This window comes from Emydura macquarii, unplaced genomic scaffold (genome assembly GCF_026122565.2).
Source record: "Emydura macquarii macquarii isolate MOO-44397 ecotype Brisbane River unplaced genomic scaffold, CSIRO-AGI_Emac_v2 contig_3390, whole genome shotgun sequence".
Classification (NCBI taxonomy): domain Eukaryota; kingdom Metazoa; phylum Chordata; order Testudines; family Chelidae; genus Emydura; species Emydura macquarii.
Window position 1 is genome coordinate 8,830,379 of NW_027133527.1, and position 19,675 is coordinate 8,850,053.

Sequence of the window (19,675 nt, forward strand, 5' to 3'; positions counted from 1 at the left end):
AGTAATGCATCTTGGAAAACATAATCCCAGCTATACATTCAAAATGGTGGGTTTTAAGTGAGTTGTTACCATTCAAGAAAGAGATCATGGAATCATTGTGGATGGTTCTCTGACAACATCTGCTCAATGAGCAGCGTCAGTCAAATAAAGCTAACAGAATGTTAGGAACCATTGGGAAAGGGATACATATGTAAGACAAAATATCATAATGCTACTATATAAATCAATGATATGCCCACACCTTGAATACTGTGTGCAGTGTCACCCCATCTCCAAAAATAATATTATAATTGGGAGGAATACAGAGAAGGACAATAAAAATGATTAAGGATATGGAACAGCTTCCATACAAGGAGAGGTTAAAAAGACTGGTCATTTTAGAAAAGAGATGATTAAAAGGGTCATAGAACTTCCCAAAAATAATGCCTACAACATCTCTTTTAGAAAAACATCCAGTCTTGATTTAATAATGGTCAGTGATGGATAATCCACCATGACTTTTGGTAAATTGTTCCAGTAGTTAATTATCCTTGCTGTTAAAAATGTACACCTTTTTTCCAATTTGATTTTTGTCTTGCTTCATCTTCCAGCCATTGGAATGTGTTACATCTTTCTCTGCTAGAATGAAAAGCCAATTGTTAAATATTTGTTCCTCAGATAGGTACTGTAAGACTGTAATCAAGTCAGCCCTTAACTTTCTCTTTGTTAAACTGAATAGATTGAGCACTTTTGCTATTATCAACCAGATAATTTTAAAGTTATATACTTTCTATTTTTTTAGATTTACAAATCTACAAAGTGCAATGACATGCGCCAAACAGGTTACTGCCCGCGAGGTCCATTTTGTGCATTTGCACATGTTGAAAGTGAGTATGAGAACGATTCTTTTGTATCAATGTTAATAAAATTCCCACCATCATGCAGATCTAGATGTGAAATAAGGAAAGGCTTTTAAAGCAATTTTTATAATACTTTAATTCATAGAGAATATTTTTTGTTTGTTTGTTTTAAGATAAAAAATGTTTTATCCCCTATTCTGTTATCTTGCATCTATGTTTTCATTACTGAACATCAATATGAGAGTGTGCACCTTTTGGAAGCAAACTCCTTGTGACAACAGTGGAAGTAGATAATGCATTACTTGTGAAATTGACTGTCCCTATTGTTCATTTAGGCCCCTGCAAACACTTATGTACATATTCTACTTTAAGCAAGTGAATAAATAGCTCCATCAATTTCAATGGGACTACTAATATGTTTAAAGGTATTAGAGAGACAAGGTAAGTGAGGTAATATCTTTTATTGGACCAGCTTCTGTTGGTTAGAGAGACAAGCCTTTGAATTTCCACAGAGCTCTTCTTCAGGTCAGGAAAATGTATTCATTGTGACATCACTAAGGACAAGGTGGCATAGATAGTTCAGCATAAGTAGTTAACATACGTCAAGGGACCAGTCAAGGTGAAGTGGCCTGTTAACACCCCTGTAGTCATAGGACAAAAAGGGGGGTTAGTGGGTTACAGATTGTTGTAATAAGCCGTAAATTCAGTATCTTTATTAAGATCATGATTTTTAATGTCTAGCAGAAGTTACGAATTTAAGGTCCCAGGCTTGTCTTTTGAAAGTTTTGTGCAGGTTCCCTTTGAGGGTGAGGACTGATCACTTTTGATCTGACTCTATTTCTGACTCTCAGAAGCAGGTCCAATATAATATATTATCTCACTCACCTTGTCTCTCTAACATCCTGGGACCGACATGTTTACAACAACACATCCCTTCTCCCATCCTCAGCACATCCAGGCTGTTTCCGTTTTCGCTTATACGAAAAAGATGGCTACATTGAAGAGGTGTGATACTTTAACAGTCATAAAGTTCCTAGAAATGCTGGAGCCATATATTCCAATTGATACGTAAATTACTAAATATTTCCTCTCATGTGAACAAAAAAGCAAAAACCTATTTAACTTTTAGGGTCAAGAGCTGTTGATGGGAACTGCATGCATATCAGGGAAGGAGGAAACAGAACTCAGCACAGTGCACCAGAGACAGCAATTGGGTCTTAATATTGACTTCAGTAAGAACAGGATCAGACCCATTGTCTCACATCTCTACTCACACTATCCAATGTGACAAAGTCGGGCTGGATGGCTACAAGAGGGTGCTAGAAGGCCAGTATGTCAGCCCCACTATGTTAAAGGACCTTTTCCCTACAAGCTGGGAGGAGGTTATTTCAGGCCAATTAGAGGCACCTGAGCCCAGTCAGAGGCAGCTCTAAACCTATTAAAACCTCGCCTCTGGTGGGGGAGAGGGGAAGACATAAGATGTTAAAAGGCTGGTGACAGCAGGGAGGTAGACCCCTCTAACGCAGGAGACTCGGCTTCTCCCCGCAGGGGGAACAGCCAAAACCAAGCACCAGCTGGGGGGAGGACTGACACGCACCCCACAGAGAGACACTGCCAAAACTGCAGCCCCATCAAGGGGTGGGGGGCAGGGAAAGGTATTCCACGCTGGGTCTGGGTTTTATAGACTTACCCCATCCCCATTTGTCAGAAGGGGCATTCCTCAAGCCTGAACCAAGGCCCCACCCTGAAGGCCCTATACCGAGATTGCTCAAGGGAGAAGCTAAAAGACTCGTCCAGGATGGGTCAGTTTTACCCCAGTCCTATTTCGCCAGAGGAGGGAGCTCTAACACTGCAGGATTGAGGGGGTGCTTTGCCACATGTGGTGTTGAGTGGGATATTCACAAGCATGGAGACCCCCCCCCCCCCCCCCCCCCCCCCCCCCCCCCCCCCCCCGAGGCAAGGTAAATCACCCCAATGTGGACGACATAGTAAGAGCCCTCGTGCAGGCCGCTGCGGCCCAGCAAGATGCTACTTGGGTTCAGATGGCCGCCCAACAAGAGTTAGTGCAGCTACAACAGGATACAAATCAGCTGCTGATCAGCCAGGCAGCTCAGGACAGCCATCCTGCAGGAGGTAGTGAGCCAGCTGAAAGCCCCGACAGCCACGACGGGCATACAGCCACGATGGGGTGAGACTTCCAGTGGCCAACAGTTACCTATAGAAGATGACAGTAGAGGACGATGTGGAAGTGTACCTGCTCACCTTTGAAAAGATGGCCCTGTGGGAGGCATGGCCCCAGGATCAGTGGGGCCAGCATCCTTGCCCCTTTCCTGTGCAGGGGGCCCAGAAAGCTTACTATGACCTGGTGGCTGAGGCTTCCTCGGATTACCCCCAGTTGAAGGCAGAGATCTTGGTGAGGTCCGGCTTGACGACAGCCATAAAAGCCCAGAGATTCCATGAGTCGAAGTACCGGGATGATTGGGCACTGAGGTCACAGCTCTTCGACCTGATACATATAAAGCAGACGTGGCTGTGCTCCGAGGCCCACAGCGCGGAAAAGATTACAGAGATCCTAGTCTTGGACAGATTTATGAGGGGGTTGCTGCCAGACCGACGTGGATGGGTTAGCCAAAATGACCCCTTCTTGTATGATGATTTAGTCACCCTCGTGGAGAGACAGCTAACAGCCAAAGAGCTTTCTCAGACTACCAGGGAAGAATCGCACTGGATCAAGAGGCCAGCTCCTGTCCCAAAGATGTTGGGAAGAAAGGAGGCTGGGGAACGGTTTGAATCTGCGAAGGGGTTTGGGGAGCTTGGGTGAGAGGGTCGTGGCATGAAGCCTGGCAGCCCAAAGAATAGGGGGATGCCCCAAGTGGGATACAGGTGTTACGCTTATGGGGAACTAGGACACATAGCAGCCCAGTGCTCCAATGCTGAGGAGCCCATGCAATGTGATATGGGTGATATTGCTGGTACGTATGGCCTGATCTACCTTGTGTGGGCGGCAGAGACCCCACATAGATATACACATCCAGTTAAGATGGATGACATGGAGACCACCGCATTAGTGGACTCCAGGAGCACTGTCACGCTACTCTCAGAAAAACAGTTGGGCCAGGACCAGCTGTCTTGTGTCAAACACACAGGAATAACCTGTGTACATGGCACTGTTAATTACTACCCGACCATCCTGGTTTGGATTGAAATTCAGGGGGCATCACAAGGGTGACTTTGGGGGGGTCCCTAGGTTCTCATACCTGGTCCTGATAGGCTGAGACTTCCCAGGGTTTGGGTGCCTACTCTCCGTGGGTGAGTCAGAGGCGGGTAGTGACCCCAGGATGGGTACTGTGACCCCAGTAGATGGCCCTTGCCCAGTTTTCTCCAAATTAGCCAAGGACCTATTCTCTGTGACTGGGAAACCACGGAAGACTAAGTGAGAAAGGAGCGCAGACAAAAGGCTGGGAACCAAGATCTTGGCCCGGAACCAAAAGACTACGCTCATTGTAAGGCAATCTCATCCAGCCAGCAGGGGAGCAGCCCAGACTGTTAACAAACTGGAAGCTGGACCTAGTTCCACTGAGAACAACCCAGGTGAAGAGACAGAAGTTGTCCGCCTTCAAATTGAGTCCATTGGGCCCGCACTTGGGAATTTTGCACAAGACCAAGCCAATGATCCGCTCTACGACAGTATTAGAAAGGAAGTCGTGGAGGTAAATGGGGTCCTGGTGGAGAGAAAGACCAAAGGCCCTGGGCCATACTGGGCAGGACCACTGAGGCTCTTCACCACATCATCACAGATCCCGGAGTAAAAGCAAATGTTAGGCCATACTGGATCCCATAGGTGAAAAGAGAGGAAATTAAGACTGAGGTTAAGAGGATCCTGGATCTAGGAGTCATTGAGGAATCCCATAGTCAGTGGTCCAGTTCTATCATTCTGGTACCCAAGCCAGTTGGCAGTATGAGATTCTGCGATGACTTCCAAAAACTAAACGAAGTGTCCTGGTTTGATGCCTATTCCATATCTTGAATAGACGAGCTGATAGACCAATTGGAGAAGGCCCGGTTCTTGTCCATATTTGACCTGTCCAAAGGTTGTTGGCAAATCCCTCTGACCAAGGAAGGCAAAGAAAAGACCACCTTTTCTATGCCAGAAGGGCTACACCAATACACTCTTTTGGATTACACGGAGCTCCCGCGACCTTCCAGCGGCTTATGGATAAGCTGTTACGACCCCATGCCGAGTATGCTGCTGCCTAGCTCGATGATGTGATCATGTGCAGTCCAGACTGGGATACACATCTAGAGAAATTCAAGGCGGTATTAAGTGCTCTGAGGAGAGTGAGTCTCACCATAAATCCCTCCAAATGTGCGATAGGGCTAGCAGAAGCCAAGTACCTTGGGTATGTTGTGGGGAGTGGTATGTTGAAGCCCCAACTGAACAAGTTAGAGGCAATACAAAGTTGCCCCCAACCTATCCGGAAGAAACATGTCCAGGCATTTCTGGGGATAGTCAGATAATACAGGCGGTTCATTTTCCACTTTGCCACCAGGGCCTACCAGTTAACAGACCTCATAAAAGTCCGTGGCCTGGGTATAGTGAAGTGGACCAGCATAGCCAATGAAGCATTTGTGGGCCTGAAAAACATCCTATGCCATGATCTACTTCTAGCCCCAGGCTGCAAGGAGTTTATACTACAGACAGACACCTCAGAGGTCAGGTTGGGTGCTGTGGTATCTCAAATGCTGGGAGAGGAAGAGCACCCAATCTTATTCCTCAGCAGGAAACTCCAGCCCAGAGAACAAAGGTATGCTGTGGTGGAGAAGGAATGTCTTGCAGTAAGGTGGGCCATGGAAACCTTCCAATATTACCTACTCGGACGGAAGTTTACCCTTGTTACAGACCAGGCCTCCCGGAAGTGGATGCACCGGAACAAAGACTGAAATGCAAGGTTAACGCGATGGTTCCTGTCGTTACAGCCCTTCCGCTTCAGAGTGCAACACAGGGCAGGGATCAAGCATGGCAATGCAGATGGCCTACCGAGGGCACACTGTTGCTCGACCCAAGTAGCCCAACCTCCTAGTGTTGAGTGGGGAGGGGGAGAGAGGGAAATGGAATGGATGTGGAACAAAGATGGCTATAAGTGGGTGCTAGAAGGCCAGTATGTCAGCACCACAATGTTAAAGGCCCTTTTCCCTACAAGCTGGGAGGAGATTACCTCAGGCCAATTAGAGGCACCTGAGCCCAGTCAAAGGCAGCTCTAGGCCTATTAAAATCCTGCCTCTGGTGGCGGGGGGAAGACACAAGCTGTTAGAAGGCTTTTGACAGCAGGGAGGTAGACCTCTCTAACCCAGGAGACTGTGCTTCTCCCTACAGGGGGAACAACCAAAACCAAGCACCAGCTTGGGGGAAGGACTGACACCGCCCCTGCCCAGAGCCGCATCGCCACGGCTGCAGCCCCACCGAGGGAGGGCCAGGGAAAAGTATTCCCCACTAGGTCTGGGTTTTATAGACTTACCTCCCACCTTCCTCCCCCCCATGTGTCAGAGGGGCATTCCTCAGGCCCGAACCAAGGCCCATCCCGATTGCTGTAAGGCCCAGGGTGCTCAAGGGAGAAGCTAAAAGACTCGTCCAAGGTGGGGCAGATTTACCCCAGGCCTGTTTCACTAGAGGAGGGAGTCCTAACCCGGCAAGACTGAGGGGGTGCCTTGCCACACAATGATGCAGAAAGGGTGGTGTGTGGTGCATGATAGCCCTGCTAAGTGGTCAAGGCTCTTCATAAAAACACTAGAAACAAAAGACAGAGAAAAGAGTGGCAGCATAGGGAAGATATCCAGAACTAGGTCAGGACTTTATTTTGATTATATGGGAGGAAAAGAAGTATTTGCCTCTGGGAGCCAGATCAGGATATACTGGGAGTAAACGGAATGCAAAATTGGATTGATATCAGATAGCGATGGGAGATTCAAGTGGCCCATCCTTTCTAGTCAGCTTCTTATGTGGCTCTTACCACTCTCTCGCTCTGCCACTAGCAACAGCTCTGAGCTCAGTCCTGCAATTCTGACATTCCACCTCTTTTGCGCAGGTATGGTCAATAAGAAAGACCCCCTCCCTAGTTCCAGAGTAAAGAAGAGAGGGAGGCTCCATAGCCAAGGACCCTATCATGAACAGGATGACAGGGAGAATCTTATCCCATGGCTCCTGTTTCTTTGGCCTCTAAGATCCTGTATGCCTCTCCCCCTACCCTCAGTGAGACCCTAGTTCCTCAGATCAGGCAATCCCTTTTGCCCCACTGTACAGGAGAGGCACAAACTCTTTTATATCCACTCCCCTTCCCCATGCCTGTAAGGGAGAGAGACTCCTCTCATCTCTCGAAGTTCTTCAAAGGTAGCTGACTTTCTCTTTTCTTTTCATTCTTTGTGGAAGTTGGCAACTTAGGGCTCTATCACTGTCCCTTGGGACCAGGCTTCCCCTGGTTTCATTGCTGCAGCTCTGCTCACTTTTAGGTCTCACCTATCAGGGTTCTTCCACTGGTTGGGGCAGCCCACAACCCTTTCATCTGGAACAATCCTACAAAGAGTCTCCTCTGGTGACGGGAGGACTAGGAACCCCATCCAAAGAGTGAAGAGCAGTGACGAGCAGCCAGCTGTCTCTGAAAATCTTAGCAGGGGAATGGGCCAGCCAGCTGCTCCTAAAACATTGGAAGGGAAATTAGTCTGCAACCTGGGGCTTTTTTAGGATTCTTCAGTGCTGTTGATGCACTAATTGACAGAGTGACAAAAACACCCATTTGCATCTGACTTCCTGGAAGATTGCACCTCTTTGTGTTGGACCCAGACCCGGCCACTGCAACCTGCATGTTCATGATCTCCAGGGTCTAATGCTGATTGTCTCTAAGATTGAAGACACACCTGAAAAAGTTCTATTTGATACAAAAGAACAGTCAATTTGGTTAGCAGCATAGGTTGTCATGAGTACATTATCCTGGTACTCTGCTCTCCAATGGCTGCCTCCCCTTTCAAAGCTGTGTCTGAATATTCAAAGCCCTCTATGATGAGAGATTATCTTTTCCAATGCAACCGTGACCTCTCACGACAGCTGTGTCCCACTGGAACCGTGAAATTGTTGACCAATGGGAGGAGACTGCTGCATGCAGAAGTCAAAACTTTTGCAGGCACTGACCTAAACTATGGAATTCACTCCTTCAGCTAATTAGAATGACTGGGACTATCCAGTATTCCAAATGTAGTACCAAACTAATTTCTGTGACTTGTCTTTTCCTCAATAGGAACATAACACTGAGCAAAAAATGCCAAAAACTAATCAAGCTAGTTTTCTTCTAGGTTAGGAAGGAAGGGAGCAAGACTTTCTATTTTTAAATACTTGGGAGACACTCCAATGCTACTTTGATGGGGGCTGTATGAGTACGTAAATAGATATGTTCATTTTTGGGATTTGGGATTGATGTGCAGCTGGATGTGTGGGGAGGGATGCTAACAGAATAAAAAGGGCTGGAGCAGTGACTTAGAAGGAAGCATGAGGGTGGCAGTAACTGGAACAGCACTTCTGATGTGAGGGGTTGCTAGGCAGTATTTCACTTCTAGACATAATAGAAATGACAGTGACTGGAACTGCTCTTATAAAGCAGGCTAGAATGAGGAGACATTGACCCCAAGGGAGAGTGGAAGTAAATAACACTGGATAAGTGCAGCACCTTCTGTCTTCACAACCGTTGTTTTGCATATTCAGTCAGGCAGAGCATGAGAAGGGGGGCTTCCAATATTCCTTCTGCAGAGTCCCTGCACTTAGTCTCGAGCCTATCTGCACAATGATAGTTATCACTCATCTCCCTGCTCTCTCCTGTGTTTTTAATTGTCCCTACTCCTGCATAAGACAAAGGAAATATGTTAGATACAGCATTTGAACACACAGTAATACAAAGACAGAATCATGCAATAATTAAAACATAGAGCATCAGGTACAAAAATCACACCATGAGAAACAATTCTCAACTATGCTCTCTCCTCTGAAGAGAGGTAATGGTGCTGAATCTACATGTCCCACTGTTCCATCTGTTCATTATTATGGCATGTACTCTTCTGCATGATGTCATAACTGTTAATTGTCCTTGGCAAAAAAAAGGTACATGCAGGACATAGTTTATTATGGCCCTTCAGAAAGACAGTTGTGAACCGAGATGAAAAATCAGAAACATTTTCTATAGCAAATTCTTGCTAAATCTGTGGAATTTCTTCAGGGGATGACTGGATTTTATTTTTCTAGCCCTGTTTCTTATTTTAATATCCTGTATACATGAATCAAGGGGTAAGGAGCCAGTCAACTTATTGAACTAAATATCTAATGCTAAGGCATTATTTGTCTAGAAAACCCACACAAACCTATATGTCCAAATTTTTAATAAATGCCATTTTTAAAATGCCACATTTTATTTGTATAGTTTAAAGGACAGTAAGTATTGAGCATCTAAATTAACCAAATCTGAAATGTTCAATAGAATGCTGAAGTTTTCTTCAGAACACCAGGAAGTGATGTGTTTTTCCAGTTACTTTGAATTAATTTTTCTAGTATAAAAATTGACAAATAGTTAAATGGCCATTTAAATGTCAATATTTTCTCAAAGTTTACTGTATCCCATTAGGATAAGCAGTGGAAATTCCAGATTCTTCTTTGAGTAGCATCCCTGTGGGTGCTCAACTGTAGATGTGTGTGTCTCCCTGTGCCTTTGGTAGCAGCATCCTTTCAGACCACATATGTGCTCCGCCTTTGTCGTGTTCTGCCTCAGGGCTAATTAGTGCTGTCCAGGCGAAGCACCCTCAGTTCCTTCTCAACCGTCCTGGCTAGCGGCAGAATGATTAGCAGTCCATTCACTCATATTGGAATTTTTTACGCCTTAGATACTCTTCGTATTTTCATTCATTTTTTTCTTCTTAGTGTTTTAGGATTTCCATTAGTCTCTTTCCTGTATAAAAAAAAAAGAAAAAGAAGAATTTTATTTTCTCTCTGTTCCCCCCAGTGCAAGGGATTGCCTCCAGTAAGGGGCATGCCTGGTTCCCCCGGGTTTAAGAGGTGCCTCTCAGCAGGGAGGCTATACCATTACAGACAGACATTCCTGCTGTGTGTGGCGCCTCGGCGAGGCCCGCAGTCCACAAAAGTGTACTTTTGCCAGCAGCTAAAAGCCAGATCCTGAAAAAAGGGGGAATTAAAGTTGAAGCTACTCCTTATGGAGGGAGCTCTTGAATCCGTAACTGACACCGGTCCTGAATCTCCTTGGCAGCGCGAACCATTACCAGAGCCTTCTACTTCCAAGTAGGGTGAGCCTAGAAAGAAGTCTTCAGATTCCCCTCCCACAGTCTACAAAAAGAGAGCTGTAAGCCCTCATACTGAATCCCGAAACAGCCAGAGGAGATCACTGGCATGTTCGGTCACTTTGGCACCAATGGCTCTGAAGAACGGTACCCACAGATCATAGGGGTTCCCCAGTGCGCACTTCACTAGTAAGTCTAAGGACCCTATGGGCACAGGCTCTGAAACAATGGCACTGCCTGTTAGAGGCAAGAGCACAGATCGTACTATCTCTACAAAGACAGCATCAGTGCTGAAACCCTCGGTATCGACAATTCTGAACAACCCTCATTGGACTGTTCATATCAAGCAAGATCACCATTTTCCTCAGTACCAATGAGTCAACACTGACAAGCCCTGACAGTTCTGATTACAGCACTGCAGGAGTTTTTGTTTTCCAGGGAACTCATGGTATCTGAGACCCCAGAGTCCCCTCTGCTCAGTACTAGGGCCCCAGTACCAGTTTGCAGCATTGGCCTTTCCTCGGCCCCAAGGGTGTTTACAAAATGTATGGTGGTAGTGGTGGCGCACCTGAGGCGCAAAAGGGTCCACATTTTCCCCTACCTGGACGATTGGTTAATCGGGGGCTGAAACCGGGCCCAAGTCCAGAGCAGTATAAGGCTGATATGTCACCTGCTGCTGGCTGGGCCTGTTTGTAAATGAACAGAAGTCCACATTAACTCCGGTGCAGCAAATAGAGTTCATCGGGGCGGTCCTGGATTCTTCACAAGCCAGAGCTTTCCTTCCCCAGCCCCGCTTCGAGGCGATGTCCGACATCATCGCATGCCTGCACCTCTCCCCGACTACAACAGCCTGGTACTGTCTGCAGCTGTTAAGCCACATGGTGGCCTGCACTTATGTGGTGAGGCTTGCTTGGCTGAAACTCAGACCACTTCAGTTGTGGCTCGCCTCAGTCTGTGCCCCGAGCAGATATTCCCTGGACAGGGTGGTCACAGCCCACCCCCAGGTTCTGGCCGCACTAGACTGGTGGCGGAGTCCCCAGGCATTGTTGAAGGGTGTGCCATTAGAGGAGCTAGTCCCCTCGGTCACTCTGGTATCGGATGCCTCGGACTTAGGATAGGGGGCCCATATCAGCACCAACCTCAGCACGCAAGGGATCTGGTGGAGGGAGGAGAGATACATGCACATCAACGTGAGGGAGTTATGGGCTATACGCCTAGTTTGTGGTGTGTTCCTCCACTTCATTGCAGGCAAGGTGGTGCATGTACTGACAAACAATACAGAGGGTGTATATTACATCAACAGACAAGGGGGAGCCCATTCCTCAGCCCTCAGTAATTTGTCTGTGGGACCTGACAGTGAGGCACGATTTTCACATAATAGCCTCTCACCTACCTAGAGTGAGGAACGACAAGGTGGACTGTCTCAGCAGGTTGTTCTTACTCTGCCACGACTGGTCGCTTCATCCAGATGTGGTCTGTATGATTTTCCAAAGGTGGAGCTCTCCCCAGGTGGACCTGTTTGCGTCAGCATGGAACAGGAAATGCCCACAGTTCTGTTCCCTCTGTGGTCTGGAGGCTGGGTTGCTATCCAATGCCTGCCTTCTGCAGTGGTCAGGGAGCTTCATGTACACGTTTCCGCCCATTCCTCTTCTTCACAAGGTCCTGCTGAAAATCAAGAGGGACAAGGCGGACGTTATTTTGATTGCACTGTGCTGGCTGGTGCCCTTTCTGGGGATAATTACAGCCCACTCGACCAGTGCTCAAGCTTCATCAACAGCCTTCCTAGTGAGAGTACATGTGCAAGACATCTGCAGGGCTGCTACCTGGTCCTCTGTACCCACCTTGATGTCCCACTATACCATTGTCCAGCAGGCGTGAGATGACGCGGGCTTCGTCAGAGTGGTGCTACAGGTAGCTTATCTGTAACTTTAGCCCACCTCTAAGGTATTGCTTGTGAGTCACCTACAATGGAATCGACATGAGCAAGCACTCGAAGAAGAAAAGATGGTTACTTACCTTGTAACTGTTGTTCTTCGAGATGTGTTGCTTATGTCCATTCCATGACCCACACCCCGTCCCCACTGCTGGAGTTGGCAGCTAGAAGGAACTGAGGGGGCGGAGGGCCAGCAGCGCCTCATATACCTCAGCATGTGCATGGGCTTCAGGGGGTGCCGGAGCTGGCCCTACGGGTACTACTAAAGGGAAAAAAGTTCCAGTAACCATGCATGGAGGTGTGCACACATCTACAATGGAATGGACATGAGCAACACATCTTGAAGAACAACAGTTACAAGATACATAACCATCTTTTTTTAAAGAGCCTACCTAGACTGCCCTTTGAACCTATGGCCACTTGCTCGCTTACGTACTTGTCGATGAAGACAGCATTTCTAGTGGCTATCACCTCGGCAAGGAGACTAGGGGAGATAGCGGCACTAATGGCACACCCTCCTTCACAGTATTCTTTAAAGACAAGGTCGCTCTTAGGCCACACCCAGAGTTCATGCCCTACGTGGCCTCATCTTTTCATGTAAACCAACTCTCTCACCTCTTCCTCTTTTACCCAAAGCCTCACCGTGACAACAGGGAGGCTATAATATATATGCTAGATGTCAGGTGGACCTTGGCTTTTTATTTGGCAGGACGAAGGCCTTTTGGAAATCTCCTAAGCTCTTCCTACCCATTGCAGAAAGTTCAAAAGGTGCAGTGGTATCAGCCCAGAGACTCTCCAAATGGATCTCAAACTGTATTAACTATTGCTTTCATGCTCACAATGGGTTACCTCCATCAGAATCTGTACACATTCCACAAGATAGGTTTCCCTCTCTATTGTCTTCCTCAAGAATGTTCCTATCTTGGAAATCTGCAGGGCAGCGACTTGGATGTCTGCTCATACATTCACAGAACACTATGCGATCACTTCCAACACTATCTTCAGCTCCACAGTATTGTCATTCATAACAGACTTGACTCCAAAGCCCCAACCTTCCATCTGCTTGGGAATCATGTACAGTCGAGCACCCATAGTGACACTACTCGAAGAAGAAGAGGAAGTCATTCACCTTGTGCAGTAGCGATAGTTCTTAAAGATGCATGTCCCTGTGGGTGCTCCACAATGTACCTTTCTCCTCTCTACTTTGGAGTTTTATGGGGCTGTGTGGTAGAGAAGGAACTAAGGGTGGTTCACCTGCTTAGCACTAGTTAGCCTCGAGGCAGAGTTCAGGGGCGAGAGAATGCATATGCAGGTCAAATGGACACTGTTACCAAAGATATCCGATCAAAGGCACAGGGGCATGCACACACCTACAGTGGAGCATTCATAGGGGGGAAAATCTTGAAGAACCATCATTACTGCACAAGGTGAGTAACTTCCTTTTCTTTTGATGTGATACTATCGATTCACTCTACAGCCAGGTAAAAAGACAGTAATTCGGTTTACAATGTCATGTTTATCTTTGCAACCAGGTGTCCTAAAAATGTTGTCTTTAAACATTATAGTGTCCTAGAATTCTTGAAAATACAGCAAAATCTGTAATAAGACCTTGCATTCTTAGGATGCTGATCTTTTTTGCTCCCATGGATTTTTGTTGGACCAAGTAATGAGGAGAAAAGCCCTCTGAGTTACAGACATCTATTTTTTACTAAGTTCATTAATGGCCACAGATGCATCAATTCTAAATTCCAGCATTTTCATATTGACTTTGCTTTATGTTTATATTATTTTGTTTTCAGAAACAAAGTTTTTATTTATGTAGTTAAATGTTTCCATGTGACAGGTGTTATGTTTGGTATTGGGTATGTAATTGTTGAATTCACACAGCTAAATACGAAATCTGTGTGTAATTTGTTGGGGATTCCTTCAACAGAGGACACCATGAATGTAGTCAGACTGCAGACTGGTTGTCAATCAAAGCCAGGCGTTCATCTGTTTTCAGCAGACAGCATAGGAATTGCAAATGAATGGAGCAGCAGTCTTAACTCCACAAACAGCATTACAAATAACAATGGGCAGTCTGGAAATGTAAGTGTAAATACTTTTAAAAAAAAAAAAAAAAAAAAAAAAGTTACTAATCATGATCACTGTGACAATATATAATTGTTTTATTTACCAGACATCTCTTTTTACTATATGGATATTACAACAGAAAAGAAGCACCTCACTTAGACATTAAAAAAATCAATAAAAATCAGCCCTCACATCTGACCATAAAGGTTTTTAATTGTTTCTGAATACTTAGTACAATATCTGCCTTCTACCGAATTACCAGATTTAATTTTGTATTTCCTCTGTTTTTCCCCCTTTCTTTCTTTGTAGATGCAATCAGGTGACTGTAGGTAATCAGATTCTACTATGAGGAGTGTCATATAAATACCTAAATGTAATTCATTTAATCAGGATCCCAAAAATTTGTTATATAATAACCACAAGACACCATAACTTACTTAAGGTTGGTTTCTCTTTAGGAAAGATTTCATTAAAAGAAGATCTTGTTTCGCTATAGCTCTTCTTTTTATTGTTTTCTGTTAACAGGAGAATAAGATAGGAATTTTAATACACAACTACTGCATTTGATGTTTAGCTTTAAAGCTATCTTCAAGCTGTTCCTGGAGCCATTGTATATTTGGTAGTTAAGAGGCTCTCAGATACCAGAGTAATGAGCACAATGTAAATTATCCTACTCTGTTAAACTGAGTTGAGGGAAAAGGAAATGAAATTGATTATAGGTTCTTTATTCTCTACCGTTTAGCTATACTTGGAAATGGATCTTGTTGGTAGGCAACAGTTATTTTGAGGTTGCTCTGAAGATCAGGACGCTCGTCTAGTCCTTCCTACCTCTCTATTGACTTGATTTTTCTTGCTTCATGAGCAACAAAGACCTTACTGTAGCTCATGAATATATGTGTATTTATTGGTAGAACTTTCACTAACAGTCTTTCACCACTAGTAGCTTTTTGTTTATAAGATTAAAGCAGAAACCAAATATAGGGTACATGTTTTAAAATACATTTAAAAGGCCAATAGATAGTGCACGTGTTTAAAAATCCTGAGGTCTTTCATTGATGCAGGTTCTGCAACTTCACACAGTTGCCCTTTACACCAACCATAAAGATATATCTGAGTAGCTGTCTATGTTGTGCCTTAGTACTTCACTATGAAATCTGCTGCCACAGCTATCTCCAGAAAGCTCTTCGGGTGGAGAGGGAGAGGGTGGAGAGGGAGAGGGGCATGCCTATTCACCCACTAGGAATCCATTCCTTTTTCTGCTCAGAGACTTGAGTCTCATTGGACTCCTTGGCTCAGTTCTGTCTGCTGCTGTGGCTTTCAGCAGTGACCTACAAGATGCACCTGCTCCCTCAAAAGCTCTTCAATCTGTTCCCACTTCCAGGTGACTGCATAGGAGTACTAGGGAGAATCTAATGGCCACTCTGTTCACTGGGACTCATCTGCTGCTGCTGAGGGATTAAGTTTCAGCAATTCTCTCCACCCCCCCATGTGCTTATACTCAATCATTTATTGCATATAATCTAGTTTAATTATTAGTTGCCACAATTTCTTACCTTTACCATTGCCTTGATTGATTACTTAGCTGCTGTGTTCTCCACCATGCTTCCAGGATTCACCTTCTGAGTCTTAAACTCCTGCCTTCTCACTTGCTCTGCCCCTGCACTCGTCTCTTCTTTTCCTTTTCCAACTTCTGCACTCTTGAGCTCTGTCATGGTTTCTCTTCTACCCTTCTCTCTTCCACCACTTCCATCTAACCCAATCTATTATATTTTAGGTATTGTGATACAGCAGGGTCAGAAGGCAGCAGGAGGATAGTAGAAGGGAGATATAAGCCCCGGAATGATCAAAGCCTAGTTCCCTGTGGACTGAGCAGAGGTTACTACAGGTCATTGAAGAGCACCTGAGGCCAATTAAGGCTCTGCCAGAGACCTGATTAAAATCCCCTACTCCAGGCAGACAGAAAAGAGGAGAACTGGTAGTAGGGTTGGAGGAGTGCTGCAATTGACTGGAATACGTGAGACCCAGAGGAAGGGAATGCAGGGAGGGTGGCTTTCCTCCCAAATCTCCTGACTCAAAGGTAGAGAGACCAGGGAAGGGAAACCCGCTCAAGCAGAGTGGAAAGACTTCTCAGGCACAGAGGCCTGAGAGAAAGGACCCTGCCAGATGGGACAAGACTGTGAGATTCCTCAGGCAGGGGGACTGGAGTGTGGGTAGAAAAGAGCTCAAAGAAGCTGAAGGGCCAGAGCGGGAAGTAGGCCCAGGGGGAAGAGTTGCAGCCTCAGCACTGTAGGCAGTGCATAACTGCCATTCGCAGGGCCCCTAGGCTGGGACCTGGAGTAGAGGGTGGTCCTGGGTTCCGGGTCCCTTCCCCCTCCCCCACTGGGCTCTACTGGAGTGGCCAACACCCAGAAATGGGCAACAGGTGATGCCCTGCCTTACTACAAGAGGTAAAAACATGGGACCCACCAGAGCAGAGTTGGCAGTTTGCCACAGGATTTATTGGGCAGCTCCTCCCTCCCTGCTTCTCCCTATTTCCTTCTTGTCTCTGGCAATGTCTTTCCCAACTGTGGCCTGCTCTCACCCTTTTCCTCTTTATAGTCATCACCATTAGCCACTGCTACCTCTTCTTGCTGGCTCCAATTTAACTGCTGTTCCCTCTTATCATAGCTCCCTTCTTCTGCTATCATTGAAATTCTTGTGGTGGTTTTTGTTAGAAATGAAACCTCAGTCTTTCTATTTGCTTCTACCTTTACACCCCACTGAATGCAACCTTCCTAGCCCCCTCTCATCTCTTTCTTTAATCTTGCTAAAAGGCGTCTTCAGCAGAGGTGTCCTGCCTTTAGACATTTGTCACTTCAGACTTTTGCAGAGAGGCAGGATGGTCCAATAATTAGGGCACTAGCTTAGCACTTGGGAGATGTGAGTTCATTTTCCCACTCTGCCACACGCATCTTGTGTGGCCTTGCAAGTCACTTTGCTCTCTGTGCCTCAGTTCCACATCTGTAAGTGAGAATAAAAATATTTCCTACTTTTATCAGTGTGTTGTGAGGATAAATACTTTAAAGATTGTGAGGTGTGCATGCTATGGTGATGGTGGGGCCATATAATTACTTTAATAGATTCCTCCCTCACTAACCCACACTACAACTTTACTTCTATATCTAAGCCTGTGCTCTCCTTTTTTGTCCATGTGGCTGTCATCTGGACATTCCATGGCCTTATTTTTCTCCCCACTTCAGTGCGTGACTCTCCTCCTTTTTCTCATTTCAGGCCCCACCACTTTTGGGGGGTTAGTTTAGCTCCCACATTAATGTCCCCTTTTTATTATTCTAACTCTAACTAATTCTTGTAGCCATCTCGAGGTATTCCCTTAATCTCATATTAGATCCTTTATCTCCATTTTCTGCCTTCAGCTTTGAACCAATTTGTTTTACCCACCTATGTTATTTTTTAACCTAATTTTCATCAAGCACTGCTTTCCCTCCAACCCCTCAATTTCTGCATACTCTCTCTCTAGCCATGGTCTCTTCCATTTTAACATAATTCATTACACTCTGACTGCATCACACAAACTTTACATAATCTTTACTCCATTAACAAATCAGATTCCTCTGCAGCTTTCAGCCTGATCCTTCATTTCACTGGTTTTTGTCATTTCTTCCGTTGGTGCCATCCTCTTCTCCACACTCAACCTTTTCTCTTCACTGTCTCACCATTGTGTTATCCCACCATTCCCATATTTGACTGGCTTGTCACATCCATTTCTTCCATTCCTGCTTCTGTGCTGCTAAGAGTATGTCTACACAGGGATAAAAAAACCTGTAACTGGCTTGGATCAGCTGACTTGGGCTTGGATTCTGGCACTGAAAAATTGTTGTGTAGATTCTTGGGCTGGAATCCAAGCCATTGGACCCTTCACCTTCTCAGGCTCCTGGAGCTCAGGATCTAACCCAAGCCCAAATGTCTGCAGATCAGGGTTTTTTTCAGCCTCAAAATCTGAGCCCCTTGAGCCTGAGTCAGCTGACCTGGGCCAGCCACAGGTTTTTTTATCCCCTTGTAGACATGCCCTAATTTCCTTAGAAGAAAGTCTAGGGATTTTGCAGACACTTTCAGATACAAATGTTTTTTTCTACCAGTTCTGTCCACAAATGTGACACTTATACTTACAATCCCTGTTGCCTGTTCTCTACCCTTGACTCTTCTCTGAAGCCTCTTCTGCAGCCACCCCCACCTCTTTCGATCTAGACTTTGCTGGGTTTTTTCCAAGAACATTGACTTACCAGAGACAACATTCCTCTTTTCCTCTTTCTTTTCAGCCTTCATCTTCTCTTCCTTTACCCTTTCACTAATACAGAGATGTCCTTCCTAACCACCTCTTCCATCCCATCTACATGGTCCATTAAGTTCATGCTCTTCACCTCCAAGTTGAGTGTACTGTCTACTTCAGTTTCCTCTAACTCTCTCTGCTCCTTCACTGTCCCGTTTGATGGCTCATCCTCTTTCAACCCCTTTTCCAGTCTGTCCTTTTGGACTCTATTCTTGATCTCATCCTCTACACTCTTCTCCTCTCCAACCTTCATGTTTTTAATTACCATGCCTGTGCAGGTGACTTCAAAACTGCTTTCATCCCCCCACCCTCAGTTTATTTTTGCATCTGTAACTGTGTCACCAACTTTTGGATGTCCTGCCCCCAACTCGAATGTGGCACAAATGAAGTGTTCCTCTCAGACACTTGCTTGTTCCTCCCTTCCGTCACTGTTGATAATTTCGCCATCCTCCCAGTTGCCTAGGATTGCAACTTTAGTGTTATTATTCAACTTCTCTCTCTCCTACTTTCCAGACATTGTCTTAAATCCTACAGGTTCTTCCTCTGTATCTCAAACATAATCCTTATATTATGCTTTATACATATTGCTAAAACCTTGATCTATGCCCTCGTCATCTGTTGCCTTGATTGTAACCACCTAGAGGTCTTCCCTTAATCTCATGTTGGATCCCACATATCCTTCCATCAAGCTACCAGTAAAAGCATCTTTCTCATCCAATGTTCTGACTACCCCTTTCTCTTATTCACATGTACCCACCTGCCTAACTGGCATTGACTCCCAGTCTACTTCTGTGTAGCTGTAGTTCCTACATTCAAATTCTTAATCCCAACTCAAGGCTCTGCATTCCTCTGCCTGTGTCTCATATCTCCCAACTCCCCTGTCATGCCTTATGTTCTGCTAACTTTGCACACCTTGACACATCCTTGGTTGTCTCCTCCCATGAGTGATTCTGTTTTTTCTTATTCAGCCTCAAGACTTAGAATAACCTCACTGACTCAGTGCATCGTGCAGCCATGCTTGACTGACACCTTCAAATGTCTTCTCAAAATTGACTACTTTTGGTTAGCTTTGCAACACACTCAGTGTTCTTGCTCTTTTCAGCATCATTTTATTCTGAAGCTGAATTGCTTTTTAAAGGACCCAACAAGACTCATGCATACTAGAAGTATATTTCATGC

General features: G+C 45.5%; 1 protein-coding gene across 4 annotated transcripts in view; it reads left to right on the forward strand.

The window, feature by feature from the left end:
- The window catches only part of UNKL (unk like zinc finger), a 133,423-nt gene that overhangs the window by 40,413 nt on the left and 73,335 nt on the right, over positions 1 to 19,675 (forward strand). For all 4 annotated transcript variants that reach the window (XM_067534363.1, XM_067534364.1, XM_067534365.1 and 1 more), the window contains exons 7-8: positions 782 to 866; positions 14,030 to 14,184. In XM_067534363.1, coding sequence (XP_067390464.1) covers positions 782 to 866; positions 14,030 to 14,184 — 240 coding nt within the window. The remainder of the gene's footprint in view (positions 1 to 781; positions 867 to 14,029; positions 14,185 to 19,675) is intronic.